Raw genomic sequence first — 21,911 nt, 5'->3', positions numbered from 1 at the left:
AAAGTCACAATGTTATCAGTGGTGGAGTTAGATGCTGTTCTGTGTCTGTTTCCAAATCCTATGCATGCTTTGTTAGTTCAACCATACGACACTGCAAATAGACAGTCATATGATTGGTCATAATAGGCATTTTCATATTTCCTCACATAATACACAGCATGCCAGAAGAACCTTTAAATAGACTCCAGATCTGATTATCAGCCTCAAAGCGACAGCTATCCATCATGGGTTTAGTGGATCCATAGCTGCATGCCCTCCTTACATCCCAGTTGTGCTATTTCTTACAGACTTGCCTGCACCCGAAGGACTAAAATTCAAGTCTATCAAGGAGACATCTGTGGAAGTAGAGTGGGATCCTCTAGACATTGCTTTCGAGACTTGGGAGATCATCTTCCGGAATATGGTGAGGGGCTCCAAGGAGGAGGAGTATTTGACATAGAGGATCCACAGGGTCATCAAAAGTTCTTCCAGACATTCATGTCACTCAGCTTCCTTAGCTTTGTGTGGAAGACTGTGCACTATCACTTTGTGTGTTCACATACATAGTTGAAGCTGATTTTCCCCTACTGTTAGTAAGTGAAAAAGTGTAGCGCTTAGGGATGAAAGTCCAGATGAATGTAAATTAAGTCATCTATAAGTGCCATCTTGCAAATCTCTATTTGGAGGCAACAGAACCAGAGCCAGTCTATCCCATACAGTATCTCCTGGGATGTCTCAAATTTGAGTAGATATCCCCAAGCCCCAAAGAGCATCTAAAGTAGATTGCTGGTCATAACTCAGGCCCTGTTCCCAATTATCTGTGAGCCCACAGGACAATCTGCCAAGTTCTGTGATGTCAACCACTGGATTATCGAAGGATAGTTTGAGTGGGGGCTCTCACTCTATGGCATTTGACAGGGTAAGTGCAGGTGTGTGCAGGAGGAAAGAATGAACTCAAGAAGCAGCCTTCCCATCTCTGTATTCTCAGCATCAAACTTCCTAATCTACTGTGAGACAAAGGGGTACCCAATGAAAAAGTGAAACAAAAGACATTAATAAATATAGCATGGAAATGAAGGGCTGTTACAGCCTCTGAAACTTAGTACTGTGCTTTCAACTTGCAGAATAAAGAAGATGAGGAAGAGATCACCAAAAGCTTGAGGCGACCAGAGACCTCTTACCGACAAACTGGCCTTGCTCCTGGGCAAGAATACGAAATATCTCTGCACATTGTGAAAAACAACACCCGAGGCCCTGGCTTAAAGAAAGTGACCACAACCCGTGAGTATTACCCAAGACCTGTGATAGAGCTGTGTCTTATTGTGCTTTTTGGCTTAAGGCATACCCTCTGACACAGCAGATGCATCAGTGAGATTTTGCTTAAGTGTAATTCTGCAGGTTTGTGATTTGGCCTTAGACTCAGCTCTGTGGTGTTTGTCCTTGAGTGGGATCACTTGTGTATCTCTGTGGACTGGGACTGCTTGGCCTAGGATGGCCCCAGTCAAGATAGTCACCTGTAAACCTAGTACTCTGGCAGCTGAAACAAGAGTATTGACATGAGTTCAAGAACATCCTGGGCTCCACAGTGAGGTCCAGGATAGTGTAAGCTAGAGAGTGAGACACTGTCTCCAAAAAACAAAAGCAAAGCACAACAAGATGGTGATTTTCTATTCTGTGGGGTGTTGGCATGTTGGTGTGGCTGTGGAGTAGACTCCAAACTGGCATTTCTACCACTAGTCTCAGAGTAAATACTCAGTCCAGTCCAAGTATGAGAGACAGAGAAATGGATATATCTCCTCTCTGAAGTCCCTCAAAGTCACATTCTCAGAAACTATGGGTGCAGAAAGAGACATTATTGAGATTATCACAAGCCATCTACCACATTATCTCATTTAATGCTCATACCAAGTCTCCCATGACAGAGGTGAGCCATGTGTTCATGGTAGTGTGTATGAAGAATAGTGACTAAGCCTTGGAGAAGGTGAATCACTTTACCGTCATGCAGTCCAGACAGTCATGGTCATGACTCCAAGCATGGCTGCCTTTAGAACCTTTATTCCACTAGCCTTGACTACACTGTGGTTGTTGCAGAATGTTGATTTCATGTCTCAATAGAAACCTAAACAAAATCTTACTTGAAGGGCTTAGAGCGATATTTCAGACAGAAGAACACTGGCTACACAAGCATGAGAACCTGAGTTCAGTCCACAGCAGTCACATAAGAAGCCAGGCATGCAGACAAATAATGTAATCCAGAGCCGAGGAGTGGGGAAAAGAGCATCCCTGAGACTTGCTGGCCAGACTAAGGCTAGCCAGAGCCCTGTCTCAAAAAGTGAGGTAGAGGTTTCTGAGGAATGAAGCCTAAGGTTGACCTGACCTACAAACACACACACACACACACACACACACACACACACACACACACACATTCTTTCACACATATATATACACACACACTCATACACATTTACACAACACATACAACTCACACACATGTACACATATATCCAAACACACACTCACATATATATACACATGAACTCATATACTCACATACACACTTTCATAAAGTCACACACAAACACTCCCATCCACATTTACAAATTTACACACACATTGTCAAACACATACACACACACACACACACACACACACACACACACACAGCTTTCACTTGGTACTAATATCCTCAGAAATTCTTGGGGTGGAATAGGATTTAACACAACTAGAGACTTCTATGGGCTAAAAGTGAATTTGGAATTGTCTTAACAGGAAACAATTTTTAAAAAGATAAAGGAAAAATAGAGAAAACAATACTGCATTGCTGTTTAGTACAAAATATGTCTTATTTTCTTCAAGAGAACAGATGTGCCAGCTCTTTGAGAAATTAACACTTGTTGGCAGGGGGTTGCTGGGAAATTTACATCTGTTGACGAATGGCAAGAAGGAACATCTTGCACTTGGACGCTTGCACATTTTGCATAGCTCAGGGCCAGTTCAGGGGACCATCTCCTTCATAAGCAAGTGTTTTCCATCATCCTGACAAGAACTCTCTGTGGTAGGTACAAGGCAGGTACCGACAGGAAAAAATCATTAGATCACCAGCAAGGCAGCAAAGAGATCAAGGAAATGCTTATCCACTGTAGGAAAGCACGCTGAAGAGACAGATGGCATTTCTTTTACCTGCCGTTTGCTCTTTAATCCAAATTTGAGGCTTGGCTGCTTTATATTCTGCTTCTGGAAGGACAAACGCCCAGCCTTGGAAGTTCCAGAACATGTAAATACCAACATTGATGGACACACACTTTTCTGTTCCTTTTGCAGAAGTTTCTGAGATTTTTTTCAGAATTAAAGGACCTTAACTTTTTGTTGCAAAATGCGTTTGATTCTTTCTCTCTGGCACCTCAAGGAGGTTTATTGTGATCATTTTTGACATGTAAATGCCGATGAAATCCATTGTCCTATGAAAGTGAAAGGGTGTGGTGTCCTGAGTTTAAATTCTTTCCTCACCATTCTTTATCACTTTAAAATATTCACTTCTTTAAGTCTTGGATCCAACGTTTGGAAAAAATGGCTTCATAACATCTTTCTCATGAAGTTGTCGCAAGAATGAGGCACGGATGGCACAGAACCACGAGACAGGGCCAGCACAGAGTGATGTCAGTCTTCACTGTTCAAGGGATCCAAAGTTGGGGGTGTCAGTATCCTTAGCCACAACTCAACCTCCTTAGCAGTTTAAGTGGCCTTGTGGCTGACTTGTAACTGTAAGAACACAAGGCAGTGTCACTGCCAACATATAACATCATTCTCATGATTTTGTGGATTCATTAACCACTAGCTGATACATAACCACTTAGACTTCAAAAATGGACCATGAAGCATCCTCATAATATATCAGAAACTGGTCCTCTTCCTATACTCTGCATGAATACCAGCTGCCTCTGTTCAAAAGTGCTTTTTTAGGTGGATGCTGAAAGCATAGACTATACTGCTTTTAAAAATAAGAAACACACATTAAATGCCCAGGATGACCTGAGGATCACAAATGCCAAACATCATTTTCTGAATAAAGGAATGACCCCATCTTAAATGTATCTAAACTGTATAAACATCTGTAACAAGACAGTGAGATAAGGGTTCTGTCACGAAACTCTCTTAGGGCAGTAGTGGCTACAAGGAGGGCAGATGTGCATACTTGGTTACAACAGAGGTGATGAGGATCCTGCCTAGGCTGTGACATAAAAGAGACATTTGAAAGGATGGACAGGAGAGGTTTAGTGAGGGCCATCTCAGGAGAAGAAACGTAAGAACAGCCTTGGAGATACTCAGAGGTAAGGAAGCATGGGATCAAGGCAGATGGGGCAGGAAATGAGTTTCACAGGGCCACACAGGACACCCAGGATGAGGAGACAAAAGTGGGCAAGGCTTGAAATAGCAGTGACTCCTGCCCTAGTTCTTTTTGTCAAAAACAACTTCGAGGCTGGCAAGGTGGCTCAGCTAGGGGAAGGGGGTTTATCGTTGAGCCTGATAACCTGAATTCAACCTCCAGGTCCCACATGGCGGAAGGAAAAAACCAAACCCCAGAAATCGCCTTCTGAACTCGAAATATGGGTTGTGTGTGTACATGCAACACACACACACACACACACACACACACACACACACACACACACACACATAAATGTAGTAAAAACATTACAACCCCTCAGGACAGCCCCTGTCTCATATCTCTGCTCCATAACCCTAACAGAAAAGTTATCTATCATCCAGGAAAGTTCTGTCTAATGAAATCAGACATGGCTGAGGAGAGGGCTCAGCTGGTAAAGGCTTTGCCTTGCAAACAGGAGGACTTGACTTCTCATTAAAAAGCTGGGTTCATGCTGTGCTCCTGTAGTACCAGTTCTGCAGTGCTGGCAAACTGGAGATAGGTAGAACCTGGCTTACTAGGTGAGTTTTGAGTCCATGAAAGACTAGGGCTCAAGAAAATAGGTGAGCATCCATGAGGAATGGCACTTGAGGTTGTCCTCTGACCTCTGTATATTTACACACACACACAGACACACAGACCCACACACAAACACATAGACAAACACTCAGACAAACACACACACACACACACACACACACACACACACACACACACACACACTTCTTCAGTTCATGAGAACAGTAGCTGCTAACAGTGATGCTCATGGTGACGCCAGCAAAGGAAGGACTTCTATCATGGATCTGCTGTGTGCCAGGCTCCATTCTAGATGCTTTACAGGCTTCATCTCTTTTATTATTTATAAAATGAACACAAGAGCCCTCGAGGTAGATACCATAGTCTCTTCTTGGAGCTTGCCAAACAGAAACTGAGACTCCCTAGGGCAAAAGAAAGTAAGGGATCATTATGAAGCAAATGCCTACCATGGTCTGCTGCAAAGCACTCCCCACCCTATGCTCAGCCCCTGCTCCTGGCTTTGACCTCTGAAGCTGCTGTTCTCTTGCTGGTCACAGGCCTGGATGCCCCCAGCCAGATCGAGGTGAGAGACGTCACAGACACCACAGCATTGATCACCTGGTTCAAGCCCCTGGCTGAGATTGATAGCATCGAGCTCTCCTATGGCATCAAGGACGTGCCTGGAGACCGCACCACCATTGACCTCACACATGAGGAGAACCAGTATTCCATTGGGAACCTGAGGCCTGACACCGAGTACGAGGTGTCCCTTGTCTCCCGAAGGGTGGACATGTCGAGCAACCCTGCCAAGGAGACCTTCACCACAGGTGAGGCCTGCCCCGCTGACAGGTGCAGAAAAGACAGAGAACCAGCACAGAGGGTTCTGTCCTCCTCTATCTGTGAGTCCTCCAGGCTCATGTGACACTGAAGACAGGCAAGAGGGCCTTGCCACCTCTGTAACTGGTGACTTTTTCAAAGAAAAAAAAAAGGCTTAAATAACCTTCCAAAACATACCCAGGCACACATATACATGTGTGCATATGTACATATATGCATGCATGTATGAGAGAGAGAGAGCTGGGAGTGAGAAGGAGGGAAGAGAAAAGAGGGGCTGGTCTGATACTCCAGACAAATTCCTGGTTAAAATGTAGCGGCTCAGTGGGTAAAGACATTTGCCTGACACCTTAGCAAATGGCATTACTTCAAAGGAGTCCAAATGTCAAGTATTCATCCTGTACACACTTTATAGGAGCTTAGTAAGAAGCAGGTGGTCAGCACTAAGTTATTGAGAATACACTGACTCAACAGAGCAGTTTTCACACTCACAGGCTTATTTGGGGAGCTTTGTATTGTTCTTCAGACACACAAAAAAAGTTTAAAAAATGCCGCTGATTAAAATGCCACATATCAATCATTAAGAAAGGAGCCAGGCCTGTGCTCTTTGTTTAAATTCATGTATCAGCTACCAGGACAGGGGCTGGGAGGGGGAAGATTCTAACACTTCCATCCACTGGCAGGTGCCTTTTGAATCTCTGATAGAAATGTCAAATCTCCTACTCTCCTGGTGTCTGGCATAATGCCAATCTCCCTTTCTCTTCCTAAACAGGCCTGGATGCGCCCAAGAATCTTCGCCGTGTCTCCCAGACAGACAGCAGCGTCACCTTGGAATGGCGGAATGTCAAAGCGGACATTGACAGTTACAGAATTAAGTACGCACCTATCTCAGGAGGTGACCATGCTGAGGCTGATGTTCCAAAGAGCCAGCAAGCCACAACCAAAACCACTCTCACAGGTGAGCTCTGACCAGAAGGACGGGAGCCTGCTGCCATGTGCCCCTGTTTTCCAACCTGCCAGAGATCGGGTTATAGCCATTCCTCCCACTGTAAATGCTTCAAGTTAGTTTGTAACAGGGGATGGATGTACAGAAATCACAGTGGCCAGGGTCCAGTCTGGGGTCACTCTTATAGTCCTCTGAGACCCTCAACTCTTCCAGACTGATCCCCACCTGCACGTTCTCTTTCAGGTCTGAGGCCAGGCACTGAATATGGGGTTGGCGTTTCTGCTGTGAAGGGAGACAAGGAGAGTGACCCAGCAACCATCAATGCAGCCACAGGTAAGGTGCACGGGAGTCCCACCATTGCCGAAGTAGACTGAGCAGGCAAGACAGAGCTGACGAGAGAAGTTTGCTTACAAATTAAAAGTAGGAAGCCAAGGGAGAAAGGGGTCTCTAGTACCAAGGAGCTCAAGGGAACTGCCCTAACACAATGCTCTATAGAAGAAAGGGAAAAAAAGAAATTTGAAAGAAAAATTGGAATCAGACCTCATAAAAATGCCTACATTTTTATTTTGTCAACCTACTGTTTTAAAGTAAGCCAGTTTAATTGGTACACATACGAAGGTTTACCCTTAGCACTTGAGAAAATACCTCCATTGGGCAAATAGCCAAATAGTGTATAGATAGTGCAGTCCCGGGTTCCCATTGTATCCTATAGTGCCAGTCCTGGACAAAAACCAGCAAGCAGCAAGGGCTAAAGGGTTGGGAACCATTGCTTCTTTCCTAAAGTGTTTTTCTGAAAAGTCCATATTTTGCAAAGAAAATTTCCCCTCTGTCTCCCACCAGCTTCCACTGGACCTCTCCTGGCACTGTGAGGAGAGGAGGGGCTGGGGGTGTATGTAAGATGTAGATGAGACTTGGTTGGGTTTCCTTGGATGCGAAGTCTAGTGCTGTGCATTTACATGCACCGTCTTTATTTATGTATATTTATAACATATTCATATGCGCCGGGCGGTGGTGGCGCACGCCTTTAATCCCAGCACTCGGGAGGCAGAGCCAGGCGGATCTCTGTGAGTTCAAGGCCAGCCTGGGCTACCAAGTAAGTTCCAGGAAAGGCGCAAAGCTACACAGAGAAACCCTGTCTCGAAAAACCAAAAAAAAAAAAACAAAAAAAAAACCACATATTCATATGTATGCACTGTGATTTTGAGACATTATTAATGTCTCAAAATAATGATAATAATTTAATAATTTAATGAGATATTATTCAAAGACACTTCTGTACCCTTCACTTGGTTTCTCTCCAAGTAATAGATTGCATAAATGAAGAATAATTCTATTATTGGATATAAACTCTTGGCTTTAGATTTCAGTAGTGTCACATACGCGGTGTGTGTGTGTGTGCATGTGCATGTGTGTGTGGGTTTGTGTGTGTGGGTTTGTGTGTGTGTGTGTGTGTGTGTGTGTGTGTGTGTGTGTGTGTTAGTCCTGGATATCACATAACATGTTGGTTTGTAAAAACATGGACAACAGAGACTCAGAATCATTGCATTGCATCCTGAGTATCCATATTGGACTATCCCACAATTGCCTCTTCCCTCTTGCCCTTTCTGTATATCCCTGGGAATTCTATTAGCATCCTCCATCACAGCTGTAATTTCACCATTTCACAGACATTAAATCAGTAGAATGGGGCTGGAGAGATTACTTAGTCATTAAAGGATGGGCTCACAACCAAAACTGTAAGTGGGATGTATCAGTCCATTTGGGCTGCAGCAACAAAATGCCTTAGACCAGGCGGCTTTATAAAGAAACAGATCTCTTTTTCGCAGTCTTGGTGCTAAGAAGCAAAGCTAAAAAGGGCCAGAAAATTCAGTGCCTATTGAAGGCACTCTGTCTTGTCCATTGAGATGTCTGTGTTTGCTGTCTTTGCTGTGTCTTCAGATGACAGAATGGACTGGGGTCTTTCTGAGGTCTCTGTGGTTAGGCCACTGAACCTATCCATGGGGCCTTATGATGATCCTCACATCTGAATAGCATCCTTTTGGGCATTAGGTTTCAATATATTGGTTTTAAGGGGACACAGTCTACAGTCCATGCAAAATAGCATGTCATATTTTGAAACTGGCTTTTGTCCTTTCTTGAGACCAAGAGTCTGTCTCTTGGAAATACTTTGTTAAGTAGCACCTCATAGTTTGGATAAACTACTACATTTTAATTTTCCCCCAAATTCCAAAAGGTAGTATGTAACGGCACCCGTCTATCAAAGGTATTGACTGTCCTGCAGCTACACAACACCATTTTCTTTGCAGCCTAAAGCAGCTCCTTCCTGATTCTCTCCCCAGAAATTGATGCACCCAAGGACTTGCAGGTGTCTGAAACCACACAGGACAGTCTGACTCTATTCTGGAAGACACCATTGGCCAAGTTTGACCGATACCGCCTCAACTACAGCCTCCCCACCGGCCAGTCAATAGAGGTCCAATTGCCAAAGGATGCCACCTCCCATGTCCTAACAGATCTGGAGCCAGGGCAAGAATACACTCTCCTCCTCACTGCCGAGAAGGGCAGGCACAAGAGCAAGCCTGCGCGTGTGAAGGCATCCACAGGTAGGTGGCCCTGAAATCCCCCAAGCCCTCTGCTGACTCTGGGTGGCAGAGCTTTGCATCAGCCGGCTGGTCTGGAATGTGATGCCCAGGGGAGAAACATGCTCCTTTCTCTCCTCAAAGGATCAGGATCTGTGTTTGCCTTGTCTCTTGTAGCTCTTTTTAGAATGGTGTGCTCCACGGAACCCTTTAAATTCCTTAGTTCTCTGCTTTAATCTAATGACAATTTTACTTTTCATTGCCTTAAAGATGCCTGGGATGTTGGGAGTCATTGTTTGGACTTCTTCCTTGGAGTGTTTTTTTTTTTTTTATTACAGGTCTCTTGTTTTCCTCAAGGTGGCCCAGGAGAGTTTCTCTTGTTTCCCAAGCCTGCCTCAGCACCCTTCTCACTTTCTTGACAGGAGTCAAGAAGGGGTTCCTGGCTCTCCTGGGCTGATCCAGAGTCCCTTGCAGCGATGTTAGCCTGCTCACCAATCTTCCTTCCTATCACATTTCTTTAGGAACTGAGCTGAAGAGAGAATCTGGGGGAAAATGATTCTTCCTATATGAAAAATGACACATTCAATTTTAGCTATTACGTTTTCAAGATTCTTTGAGGTTCAGCAAGCATGATAGTCTTCGCTTCCATTTTCATTAGCAAGCATGTAATAAGCAGCTACTACATACACTACACTGTGAAGGTGTCAGAGGAAAAATGTGTCCCGTGGTCATCATGGCCTCGTTGACTCCCATACTGCTTCTCGGAGTCTTTGGAGAAAACTAGAAGCTGAGAAGATCAGAGAACACGACGGAAGAAAGAGATCAGGAGGATCAGGAGTCATTAGTTGGTTACATAACACAGATGTCACCAGCTGGGCCTCAATAATCTAAAGGGGATGGCAATGGGGCAATTTAGAAACGCCTTGCAGGACCTGCATTACTTACTAATATCTTCAACTCAATACAACAGGATTCTTGAATGTCTGTCCCTCCATTAAGTGAATCTTCTGCCAGGTAGTACAAGAGAGTACATAATAATTTCAAATCGTTGAGGATCCAGCTTGCTTCTGTCTTACTGTTGCACCATTTTTTTAGGGCTTGGCTCCCGTTCTCAAAATGATGTCAATATCACAATATAGCTGCTGCAATATTATCATCACATCCATGTTGTAGACAGCAGAATGGAGGAAGAAACTGCTCCAAACCATGGATCTTTGGAGATATTTTTATCAGTCCTTTCTCTCTCCAAGTCATTGGTTATTTTTAACTCTAAGTAACTCTGAGAAAGGTAGTCTCCTATCAGAACATGTCACTGTATATCAGTTATTTTTTAAGGAAAATAGAGAAATTTATGAAACAAAGGAACAGCCTCTAACCCTGTGAAATGAGTTCAGCGGTTAATTCTGTGAATGATGCAGAGTGCTCCCCACTGAGCTATGAGTGGCTGATGCTGTCAGAGATGCATGGAAGGGAAAGCTAATCAAAGGTAGGAAAATAGAATCGAATAGAGATGGATCTTATAGACAGACTTTAATAATTCGGCTTTACATGAGCTTATTCAATGTTCCAAGGCATAAAAAAAAAATGAATCAAAAAGGTAAGAAGGAAGAAAATGCTCTCCTCCTTCCTCCCTTCCCCTCTTCTCCTCTGCTCTCTCCTCTTTCCCAGAGTCATTATTTCAACCCCCGGAAGAAGGGAACTCCAGCCCTGCATCTCTAGAGTCAAAGGCAGATATTACTTCTTATCTGTGGATATTGTGGAAAGTGGAGAATTGGTGGCCCAAGCGCAGGCTTCTTCCATGATGTGGCACCATATGGCAAATATGGTTAATCTTCCTACACATAGTTTCACCTGCATGGATAGCTTATTCTCAGAAACCAAAAGAGCAAATAACTTCTGCATGGGCTGGGTGGCCCTTCAGACTCTGGACTCTCTGGCCTAGCTTCCACTGCTTATGTCCTTGGCCATCACATGACAATCACCCTGCTTGTTCACTGAGCCTGCCTCCACCACCAAGTCTTAGAGCCCTTTGTTATATTCCTCTCCCAGTTTTCCATATAGCGTTCTCTCTAGTCTCATCGACTTCAAGTGTTCCTTGAAACAAAGGCATCCTCTGAACACTCTGTGAAAGTACTCATCCTGACCCATCCCTGCTGCTGCTTCAAGGTTCCTTGGGCACTTAATGACTTGAGAGTGGGCAGTAACCACCTCATTGTCTCTGACCTCCTCCCACCCATGGCCAGAATGTAGGGACAGTCTCCTTTGTCTGCTGCTGTCTGCAGTGCCTGGAACATGTCCAAAGCCAGAGTGAGTGTCACAAACATCTGCAGAGATCCAGCTGCCCTGGGGCCAGCATCACCACATTTTGTTTTCTCCTTTTAGTCCTTCTCTGTTTTAGCAGCTGATTAACACCCTTCAGGACAAAGGGGCAGGGTAGTCATTCCCTAGGAATTCCTTAAGTCTGTTTAATATGGCTGTTACAAAGACAGAGGATGAAAGGAGGAAGGGAGAGAAGGAGAGAGACAAAAAGAAGATAAAGGAAGTGGGGTAAGGAGAAAGACATGCTCCCTTTCAGCATATAAGAAAATCAGTGTATGCTAGCCATATTCTCTTCTCCCTCTCCCTCCTCCAGCTCTCCCGTCTTCTCATCCCTTCTCTTAGTTTTTCCTCTCCTCTTTCTTCTTTTGCATTCTCATGAACTAAACTCAGGCTAAAGCCAAGGCTATGAATTCATTGCAATCAGGAAGAGACATAAGGAAGGACAACAGGCAGGAGCCAAGGGCCATGAAGCTTATTTCCACAACAACCTAAGACTCACTAGTGACACCCCAGTGACTCGCATGAATTTGGGAGACAGAAAACTGAAATTTTGGTCCTAACCACAGCTTCAAGTATTAGAGAACATTTTGCTCTGATTTACCATTTTGACCTTCTATGTATCAAACTAAAGTTTACTCAAATATTTACCCTATCAATGCTCATTTTTTAATATACTGATTGCCTGCAGAGTCAGATAGAATAGGGGCACATTCAGGATAGAAGGACACTAGAAACAGTGCACTACAGTTAGAAAGATGGACCCCAAACTCAAAGGATGTCAATCTACTGTGGCAGAGGCAGGGGAGAGGGGAGAGGCAGATCCCCATCACCCACCTACCAAAGGGGTCAAAGAGTCAGGGGAATCTCAGAAGAGTTGTTACTGGGCTGAGTCCTCACAGAGCAAAAGGAAGGATGTGTGGGGAGGGTGCAGTCTCATTTCCAAAAGGTAGAACAGCATCTGTGAGTCTCAGAGTCATGGGATGCTGTATAGTCATGAAATAAGCTTGGCCAGGCTGTGTGCCCAAGTAGAAGAACATGAGGTTTAAGGCCTCATGGGGACAGCTGCAAAGTATGGACGTTCAGGGGCTTTAGCTCCATTCTTGGTAATTACTGAGAATCACCAGAAAGCTTCAGGACAGTCAAGACTTTCTATTTCAAGTATGTTATCTCTAGAAAACGAGCATGGATCCATTTGCAGCCTTGCTGTGATCTTCAGACATGCATTTAACCTTCCCCTTGCTATGAAAGGATCACTCTCTCACAAATACAAAGAGCAAGCAGGCTGCCAACCAGTGGTGACCACCATCTATACGATGGTGGGAATCTGAAGAGCTGAAGACATGGCCAGAAATTCCTCACTGCAGCTGCTCAGCCCACTATGAGCACAGATGACACAAGATTTGGAAATTCTGGTTTTCTAGCCCCACTGACGTTGCTCAGAGGGTAGATTCCAAAGCACAGCTGTGAGAGACTAACAATAGCCTTTTCATCATGGGGTGCCAGGAAAGCTGGGGTGCAGGTAGGCAATGGGAACCCTTGACTGAGGCTGCAGTGAGCCTATAAATACATCATTCATATTGGAAATGAAGAGTCAGCACTTACATACAGCTTTCCGGTCCCCACTTCAACTATCCTGCTGCATCCTTATTCAGAGCATCCCACACACTTCCTCCCACAACTGTCATTCACCTAAGTTTATTAGTGGAAGTTTCACTCTGTACTTATCTCAGCCTGTGTTTGGTAGCCAGGTCAGGGGTGGTCTGCCAACAGCATCCATTGTAGATGTGACCACACACCACTCACAGGTAGCAAGTCCTAGTTCTTTCTTGATACACCTATGGAAGAGAAAAGGGAAAGGTGGAGGAATCGATAGCCAAACTAGATGGAAGCTGAGTACCACAACTACTGCTGCTGACAGAAGTAAAGCACAGTGTGAGGGTCACTAAGTTGGAGCATCAGTGACGCAGACAAAACCTGAAGTCCAGAGATGAAAGGAGTCTCAGCAGGAAGAGCCACGCTCTAATGTGCGGCTCCTCCTCTCTTTGTATCTGTGGGCGCTCTAACGGCTTCACCTGTGGTGATCCGAATCTCCTCCTCCTCCTCCTCCTCCTCCTCCTCCTCCTCCTCCTCCTCCTCCACATCAGGCAATTCTTCCTATACTGCACACAGCCTCACATCCAAAATCCTTCACATAGGAAACAATATGATTTATGTTGTGATGAGAGACAAGCTTAAGACAAACACCTGGCAAGGAAAGGTTGTGACTTCGTCCACAACATGGTGTCAATTCACAATGCCAGCTAAGTTTCTGATTAGTGCTTTTGGACAGGAGGAGGAGAAAAAAAAAAGGAGGAAAATGAGCTAAGAAGAGTGTGGGAGGCAGAAGCAGCTAGCTTGTATTTTTGTGTTTTGTTTTGCTTAGCTTAGGTATCAGCTTGCCTTACATCTCTTTTCACATAAGGGCTTTTAGAATACTCGAGAAAGGCAGACTGAGAGTTGAGCTGGCTTAAGTCCCAACATCAAGGATTTAACTACGTTTGGAGGCCCTGATTCTGGCCTCACAAGGGCACACAGGTTTAAACGTAACTGACCCTCTTCATTTCTCCCAAATCTATACATATCACCTTGAGTTTGAGATCTCCCTCATAGGGAGCATGTGTGGGTGGCTAAGAACTTGTCCACGTGCTCCAAGACGTGAATTTGGGTTAAAAGAAGAATACATAGACTGTAGTTCAATATTAGGTGTTATAAGTAAATGTTTTCTATAAAAGGACAGATGATACTCTAAACTTTGGTGGCCAGGCAGTCTCTGTGACAGTTATTCGGTCATGGTATCTCAACGCAAAAGCACCCATCAGCCATGTAGAAGTGGAAATGTGTAGCTATGTTCCATTAAAGCTCCATTTCTAGCACAAAAAAAAATGAATTTCATTTGACTTCTACACATTGTGAAATATTCTTTGGATTTTTTTTTAACCAATGATTTCCAAATATAAAAGTTGGTATCAGCCTACTAACTCTCAAATTAGGCATCAAGCCAAATGTACCCCACTAGTTTGTCCTAGTTCATGTACCCATGTTCCATAGGTAAAAACACATTTAAAAAAGAAATTTGGAAGCATTGTACCATTAGTAATATGAGATGATTGGAAAAACTGAACTAAATAGATTCTAGAGACACAATGGGTATTTCCTACTGACTGAATGACCTCTGTCAATTTGCAGGCTAGCTTTTCCAAGTTAAAAGGCTGTTTTCATGGCCATGTAGGGTTCATTTGAAATCAGCAGGCATGTAAACAGGAAAAATGACTTGTTTTTTCAAAGGAGAAAGGGCAGTTCCTACCCTCCCAACTTCAGGATCCATTTCCAGAGAGATCTTTGTCTGCAGGTCACACACACAGTCCACTTAAACTCAGCACAGGCAAATGACCCCTTAAGGCAGATTCAAATAAGGGAGACTGCCACATTTCTGTGTTCTGGAGACAAAGATGATATATCCAATTATAACAGAACCTAATAAATTGCTTCTCCCAGGTCTCAGCCAATAAGGAATAACATTTCGAAAGCATGCCAGCTATCTCCGTTCAGCCTGAGCAGTAATATTAACTTATCTCTTCTCTTCACTGGAGTGGTTTGTAAAAATTGATCTGAACTCCAGAAACTGAAAGGTCCAAACCAAACTGCATCAGACCTTTCAGGAGAGGTAGAGGCAGCACAAAGAGAAGCCTAAGCAGATCTAAGGGTGCCAAGTGCAGCGTGCTGGACAACGACCCAAGCCTAGCTGAGGCTAACTCATTGTAATGAAAACTACTTTGCCAACTGAAAACTGAAGTGTGGAGTCTAACTAACACCTGTCTAGAGTTTTCTAGAACACTTTTCAATAGGAAAATGTATTTCCAAGAGAAAACACAGCTATGTACAAAGGCAAAATCAGTACCATACTAACCTATTTATTGCATTTTATGAGGACAGCACTGCCGGGGATTCGGTGACAGCGGCTTGGCGCAGACTCTACTGGCTTTGGCCAATGGATTTGTTGAGTTCTTAAAGGGCAAGCATTTGAGGAATGATATAATTGACCCTGTCTCTGTCATTGTTCAGAACAAGCGCCTTCCCTGGAAAATCTCACCGTGACTGAGGCTGGCTGGGATGGCCTCACACTCAACTGGACTGCAGATGACCTGGCCTATGAGTACTTTGTCATTCAGGTGCAGGAGGCCAACAAGGTGGAGGCTGCTCACAACTTCACAGTACGTGGCAACCTCCGGGCTGCGGACATTCCGGGTCTCAAGGCTGCCACTCCTTACAGAGTCTCCCTCTACGGGGTAGCCCGAGGCTCTCGAACACCAGTGCTCTCTGCTGAGGCCTCCACAGGTACTTCCTACCATCATACCTAAAGCTTCTGATTTTCCCAACAGGAAACTGACCAAAGATAATCGCACGCCATGAATTTTGGAATGGCTGTGTCCACCACAAGCTAGAGTGCCATAGGGCCTGATGCTGGATAGCCAGGCCATCAAGTAACACAGTTCCAAGGCCATCTTAACATTTCACAAAAGTAACACTGCTGTTGTATGGAGTCCATCATCTGGGACAGTTCACATAAACCAGGCATGGTGACTCTACATTAGGGCTGACTAAGGGCTGCAGCCAAAAGGAAATTAGCCACAGAATTGATTCCTGAGTTCCCTGAAATTTAGGGCAATGCCTCCGTAATCTAAGAAAACAAATACTCCCCTACACCCTTCTTCTGCTCTTTCTAAAGCTTTGAAACTTGCATGGTGCATGTTTGTCTTAAGAAAGTCATGTTTTCAGGGGGATATGAAGCCTGTTTGTGTTCAGGACTCCGTGGATCTCACAATGCAGTTTAAACCCCTTCTCTGTCCTTCTCTAGGGAAAACTCCCGATTTGGGAGAAGTCTCTGTCGCTGAGGTGGGCTGGGATGCCCTCAAGCTCAACTGGACTGCTCCAGAAGGGGCCTATCAGAACTTTTTCATTCAGGTGCTAGAGGCTGACACGACTCAGCCTGTGCAGAACTTCACAGTCCCTGGAGGACTGAGGTCAGTGGACCTGCCTGGGCTCAAAGCAGCCACTCACTATCACGTCACCATCCAAGGGGTCACTCAGGACTTCAGCACGGCCCCTCTCTCTATTGAAGCCTTGACAGGTACTCCAGACTCATTCACTCCTTTTCTCTCACTCTTGTCTCTGCTACAGAGGAATCGAGTCTGTAAACGGGGCTTGAACCCTTCCATGTTGGGGAAGTACCAGTGAATCACTCTTGCTTTTTTTCCAAATGTCTTATCCATTATTTGGCCAGCTCCTGCACTAACCTTAGTAGCTAGTTCCATGGAAAATTCCACCTAATTTTCTTTTTCAAAAAAAAAAAAAAAAATAGAGAGGTGACTTCTCTTGCAAAGTAAGTTTTAATTATAACAGCTAAGAAGCTGGAAAGCATAATTTGTAAGTGAAAATAAAATCGATCTGAGCGCCGGGCAGTGGTGGCGCACGCCTTTAATCCCAGCACTCGGGAGGCAGAGGCAGGCGGATTTCTGTGAGTTCGAGGCCAGCCTGGGCTACCGAGTGAGTCCCAGGAAAGACGCAAAGCTACACAGAGAAACCCTGTCTCGAAAACCCTCCCCCCCAAAAAAAAATTGATCTGAGCTCATTTTAAGACTACTCAAGAGCTTCCCATAGCCCTATTTGTGTGTCAAGAATGGAAGTTTTGAGCAATTCCAAAAACTACCTTTCATTCCCAAAGGCTGAAAGAAAACGTGGCTTTATTGCCAACACCAGGAGTATGCTCAGTACTGAAGTAAATAACACATCTGTAGTCAACACCAACCAGACAGCTCATCCCAGCTTCAGCCAAACCCCATCTCGCCTGAACCCCAGAATGCAGTTCCCTTTTTAGTAATTCCATCCCTCTGTGTCCTCACACAGAGGAATTTCCAGGTCTGGGAAACCTCACAGTGACAGGCTTAGCTGGGGTGCTCTCAGCCTGGACTGGACCACACCAGACAGGACTTATGACCAGTTAGTTATCACTTGGGTCCATGAAACTGGCCAGGCAAAAGGAACTCACCACCTCACTGTTCCTGGTAGCCTATACTCCACAGAAATCCAAGGCCTCAGGGTTGGTATTCCCTTCACAGTCACCCTGCATGGTAAAATCAGGGACCTCCACACTAAACCACTTGTTATAGAGGTCATCACAGGGACATGACCCTTCTGGACCAGAGATGTGATATATGACAGCCTGTTCTTAGAGTAGGAAAAATTCTTCATAGGTTGGAAGTCTTACCTGAATATGATTGCAGATGACATGAATCTGTGACTTAGCAGGTCTGGGCTAAACTTCCATATTACAGGCTGAATATTATTTCTGGATGTATTGCTTTGTATCCCTGGACCTTCTTTTCTCATCTTTAAATCAAAAATAATATCCCTGCTTTAGACTCCTACTGTGAGAAATAGGTAAACTAAGAAATGAAAGCTCTTGACAAAGTGTCCATCATGTAGCCAGTGTTGAACTGTGAACAACTAAGACCGTAGTCGTGTTATTCAGGGTCCTCCAGAGGAACCGAACTTATAGAATGAATGAATGAATATATATATATATATATATATATATATATATATATGTATGTATGTATGTATATATATATGTATGTATATATGTATGTATATGGAATTTATTAGAATGGCTTACAAGCTATAATCCAACAGTGGCTGCCTAGCAACAGAAAGTCCAAGAATCCAGTAGTGGTTCAGTCCACGAGGTTGATGTCTCAGCTGGCCTTTAGTATACACTAGAATCCTGAAATAGTCGGCTCTAATGCCAGTGATGGAATGGACTTGCCAGTGAGAGTGAGAGCAAGCAGGCAGAGAGGGTGTATCCTTCCCCTGTGTGCTTTAAACAGGCTTCCAGCAGAAGGAGTGGCCCAGACGAAAGCTGGATCCTCCCACCTCAAAAGATCAGGATTAAAAGAGTCTTCCAACTTCAAATAATTTAATTAAGAAAAAAACCCTCACAGGTGTACCCAGCTGCTTGGGTTTTACATAATTCCAGATGTATGAAGTTGACAAGCAAGAATAGCCTCCACAGTTGTAAAGCCAACCATAATAAGGAATAGCACAGGCAGCAGGTTTCTGACACAGAGGAACAGAACTTTCTAAAGAAGTCTTTTCATTACTGCCCTCAGAGACATTAAGTAATACCCAGTTTCTAGTCAGATCTCTTCAGATCTGGGAAATGATCTAGCCATCTTGGGCAGAAATTATCCAAGACTCTCTCTATAAAAGACGCTTGGGATAAGAACATTTCCTAGAAGCGACAGTGCATTAAGTTCAATGTTGTTCATTTAAACTGAAGAAAAAAAGCAATTCATCTCAATTTGTCCCTTGAAAATATGCTATTCCTTCTATCACAGAAAGCTGTGTGCTATTCATAAAGGGTCCAGAAATAGCTTCCAAGTGGGCTGCAATAGATGGTCAAATGTGTGCTGATAAAGCTTTAATACTGGCCCTTCTCCATGTGCTTAGTATTTTAACAATGCCACCAAATCACCTAATTCAAACCATCAGTTTTCATACACACACACACACACACACACACACACACACACACACACACACATACTTAAATATATATATACATATATATGTATATATAAAGTAAATTTGGCCATTGCTATGAAGTACACACATGCCAGATATAAGGAAGATGATAGCAATCATTTACCTAAGTTGGCCAGGTTATCATTTTGCCTTATACACTGTGTTGAGATAAAATACAGGGCCTCTGAGGTGTATGATCTGGGTTGGAGATGCTCGTGACTGGCATTTATAGTCTGCAAGCCTTGGTCTGAAGCTGCACAGCTCCTTTAGGAAGCAGAACTTCCCAGTGAAGTCTTCTATGCATCAGATAAACAATTCTAAGTGAGTGCACCTGTGTCCCCAGTCCCTCCAGAAAAGCCCCAGCTCTGTGTGGGACACCTACCTTGAAGGATCCTGGGACACTTCAGAACAAGAGTTATCCACTTAAAAAAAAAAAAGAAGTTGAGACCTCTGCAGATAAATTCCTCCCCAACTTCTAACTCATGGCTACTTCCATTTTAAGAAGGTGAAGAGATAAGCATGCACTTCAGTTTGTAAAGGGCTTGCCTCTCAAGCATGAGGACAAGAGTGCAACCCTCAGTACCTGCATAATGGTACAGAGGTATATATAGCTATAATCCCAGATGAGGGAATGGACACAAGGTCTTTGGTGTTTGCTGGAGAGCAAGTTTAGCTGAACTGGTGTACTCCAGACTCAGTTGAGACCCTGTCAAAAGCTAAGGTGGGGAGTGATTGAGGAAGACACCTGATGCCAACTCTGGCCTCCTGCACATTTGTACACACAACTGCATGCAAATAAACACACTCCTCCCTCCCTCTCTCTCAGAATGAGAGCCTGAGACTGTACCGAATCCAAAATAAGGAATTTTTCCTTACCCCAAATTCATACTTTCTTAATCAGCAATAATGGCCACATTAACTATCCTTCCTACATAGTAAAACAAAACTAATAGTGGGCCCTGCTTTGCACCATTTACTAGGTAACACAGAATTACTTTTAATTAAAAGTTGGCATGCTCATTTCACCCAGTCTTGCTTTTGTGACACATGTATCATGCCAAAGGTTGAGAATGTGGGAGAGTGAGAGCCAAGCCAAGAAAAGCTCCGAGGTAAACCAGAAGGTTTGTCAGAACCTGAGACAGTGCATGTTTCAGAAGCCCAGGTGCAGTGCAAGTAACCAGCCATAAGATGGTCTTTAACCTCAAGTAATAAGACGAGGGAAGTCAGCCTCTCCCATGTGACTGCCATGTCCCAAAACACATCCGCAGGCTCAATTTTTGATGTTGCCATTTACCAGACACTTGCTATGCTTGGTGTATGATATGAAGATGTTGATAAATATCAAGTCATCATCATAGAACCTAATGATGTGGTACTGTCAGTTCTATTTAAATCTGAAGACTCAGAGAGAAAACAAGGTGCCCAAGACGACACAACTTGACAATACCTGTGTCAGAATTCTAACCCAGGTCTATGGACCTCCCAATCCTGCGCTTTTAACTACTACTTCCTCATCCCCTCCCCAACCCCATCTTTTCCCTGTTTCCTTTAGCCATTGGCTGTGCATTCCTGGAGACTTCCATGTTTCTGCCTTTCATGGAGGCATAATGCAAATTTTCCTTTTCTGACTATTTTTAATGCTTCAACAAAACTATACCCAGAGTAGCAAAATCTGAATACAAAAAATACCCAGCTACCAAGAGTTACCAAAACTAAAACAAAGCATTCTTTCTCTCCCCCCTTTTGCTTTCCTGGAGTTGGGTTGGGGCTTTTGGCTTTCTTGCTCCATTTGCAGCACTGACAGAAACCTCTCTGCCTTCTCCAGAGGAGCTCCCTCATCTGGGAAGCTTATCCGTGACCGAGGTCAGCTGGAATGGCCTCACACTCAACTGGACAGCAGGTGACCTGGCCTATGAGTACTTTGTCATTCAGGTGCAGGAGGCCAACAATGTGGAGGCTGCTCAGAATCTCACAGTGCCCGGTAGCCTCAGGGCTGTGGACATCCCAGGCCTCAAGGCTGCCACTCCTTATAGAGTTTCCATCTATGGGGTGATCCAGGGTTATAGAACACCGATGCTCTCTGCTGATGCCTCCACAGGTATTTTCTCCCATGCCCATGCTCAGTCCTCATGGTTCCCTGCTCTCTAATTTCTCTCTCTCTAAGTCTCTAGAGTCTAAGAGGTAGCAACAGAATTAGCTTTTCTCCATGGCTGAATCCTTTTCATGCATGATGCTTGCTCAGAGCCCTCTCTGTGAGCTGTTCCTTCATCCAAATGCCTTGGCCACAGCAATGATGAGGCATGTAAGAAGATACTGCTCCTTCTAGCCTCCAGCATCCTCTCTCATGATTTACCTGGACAGTCCTCCAATGACATCTCTGCATGAAGGCCTTTGGGGAACCAGCCTCTTGGTTTTAACTCCCATCTCTAAGTCTGACAAAGAAAAAGCCCATCCTCCCACATGTGAATTTTGACAGAGATCATACCGTTTATTTTAGAAACTCTTTTGTTGTTTGAAAATGATGCTGCACTATTTCAAAATCCCTCCTGGAGATTGGTCCTACAGTGCTTACACTTAGCCAATGATTCTTTTAAAGTAAGTGAGCAGAACAAGAGAACTGAGTTACCCTCCTGTAGGCAACTGTCTCAGATGCAGAGTCGTTGTTAGAACACCAAATTACTAAGTAGCTGAC

At 44.2% G+C, this 21,911-nt stretch overlaps 1 protein-coding gene across 3 annotated transcripts in view; it reads left to right on the top strand.

Annotated features, from left to right (window-relative positions):
- The window catches only part of Tnc (tenascin C), a 65,357-nt gene that overhangs the window by 6,437 nt on the left and 37,009 nt on the right, over window positions 1–21,911 (top strand). For 2 of the 3 annotated variants that reach the window (XM_059254458.1, XM_059254459.1), the window contains exons 4-12: window positions 288–403; window positions 1,104–1,260; window positions 5,479–5,748; window positions 6,528–6,713; window positions 6,945–7,034; window positions 9,041–9,304; window positions 15,701–15,973; window positions 16,494–16,766; window positions 21,045–21,317. In XM_059254458.1, coding sequence (XP_059110441.1) covers window positions 288–403; window positions 1,104–1,260; window positions 5,479–5,748; window positions 6,528–6,713; window positions 6,945–7,034; window positions 9,041–9,304; window positions 15,701–15,973; window positions 16,494–16,766; window positions 21,045–21,317 — 1,902 coding nt within the window. The remainder of the gene's footprint in view (window positions 1–287; window positions 404–1,103; window positions 1,261–5,478; window positions 5,749–6,527; window positions 6,714–6,944; window positions 7,035–9,040; window positions 9,305–15,700; window positions 15,974–16,493; window positions 16,767–21,044; window positions 21,318–21,911) is intronic. The other variant, XM_059254460.1, reaches the window with a different exon arrangement.

The sequence above is a fragment of the Peromyscus eremicus genome, chromosome 2 (genome assembly GCF_949786415.1).
Source record: "Peromyscus eremicus chromosome 2, PerEre_H2_v1, whole genome shotgun sequence".
NCBI lineage: Eukaryota > Metazoa > Chordata > Mammalia > Rodentia > Cricetidae > Peromyscus > Peromyscus eremicus.
This window is presented reverse-complemented; position numbering and strand designations above follow the sequence as displayed.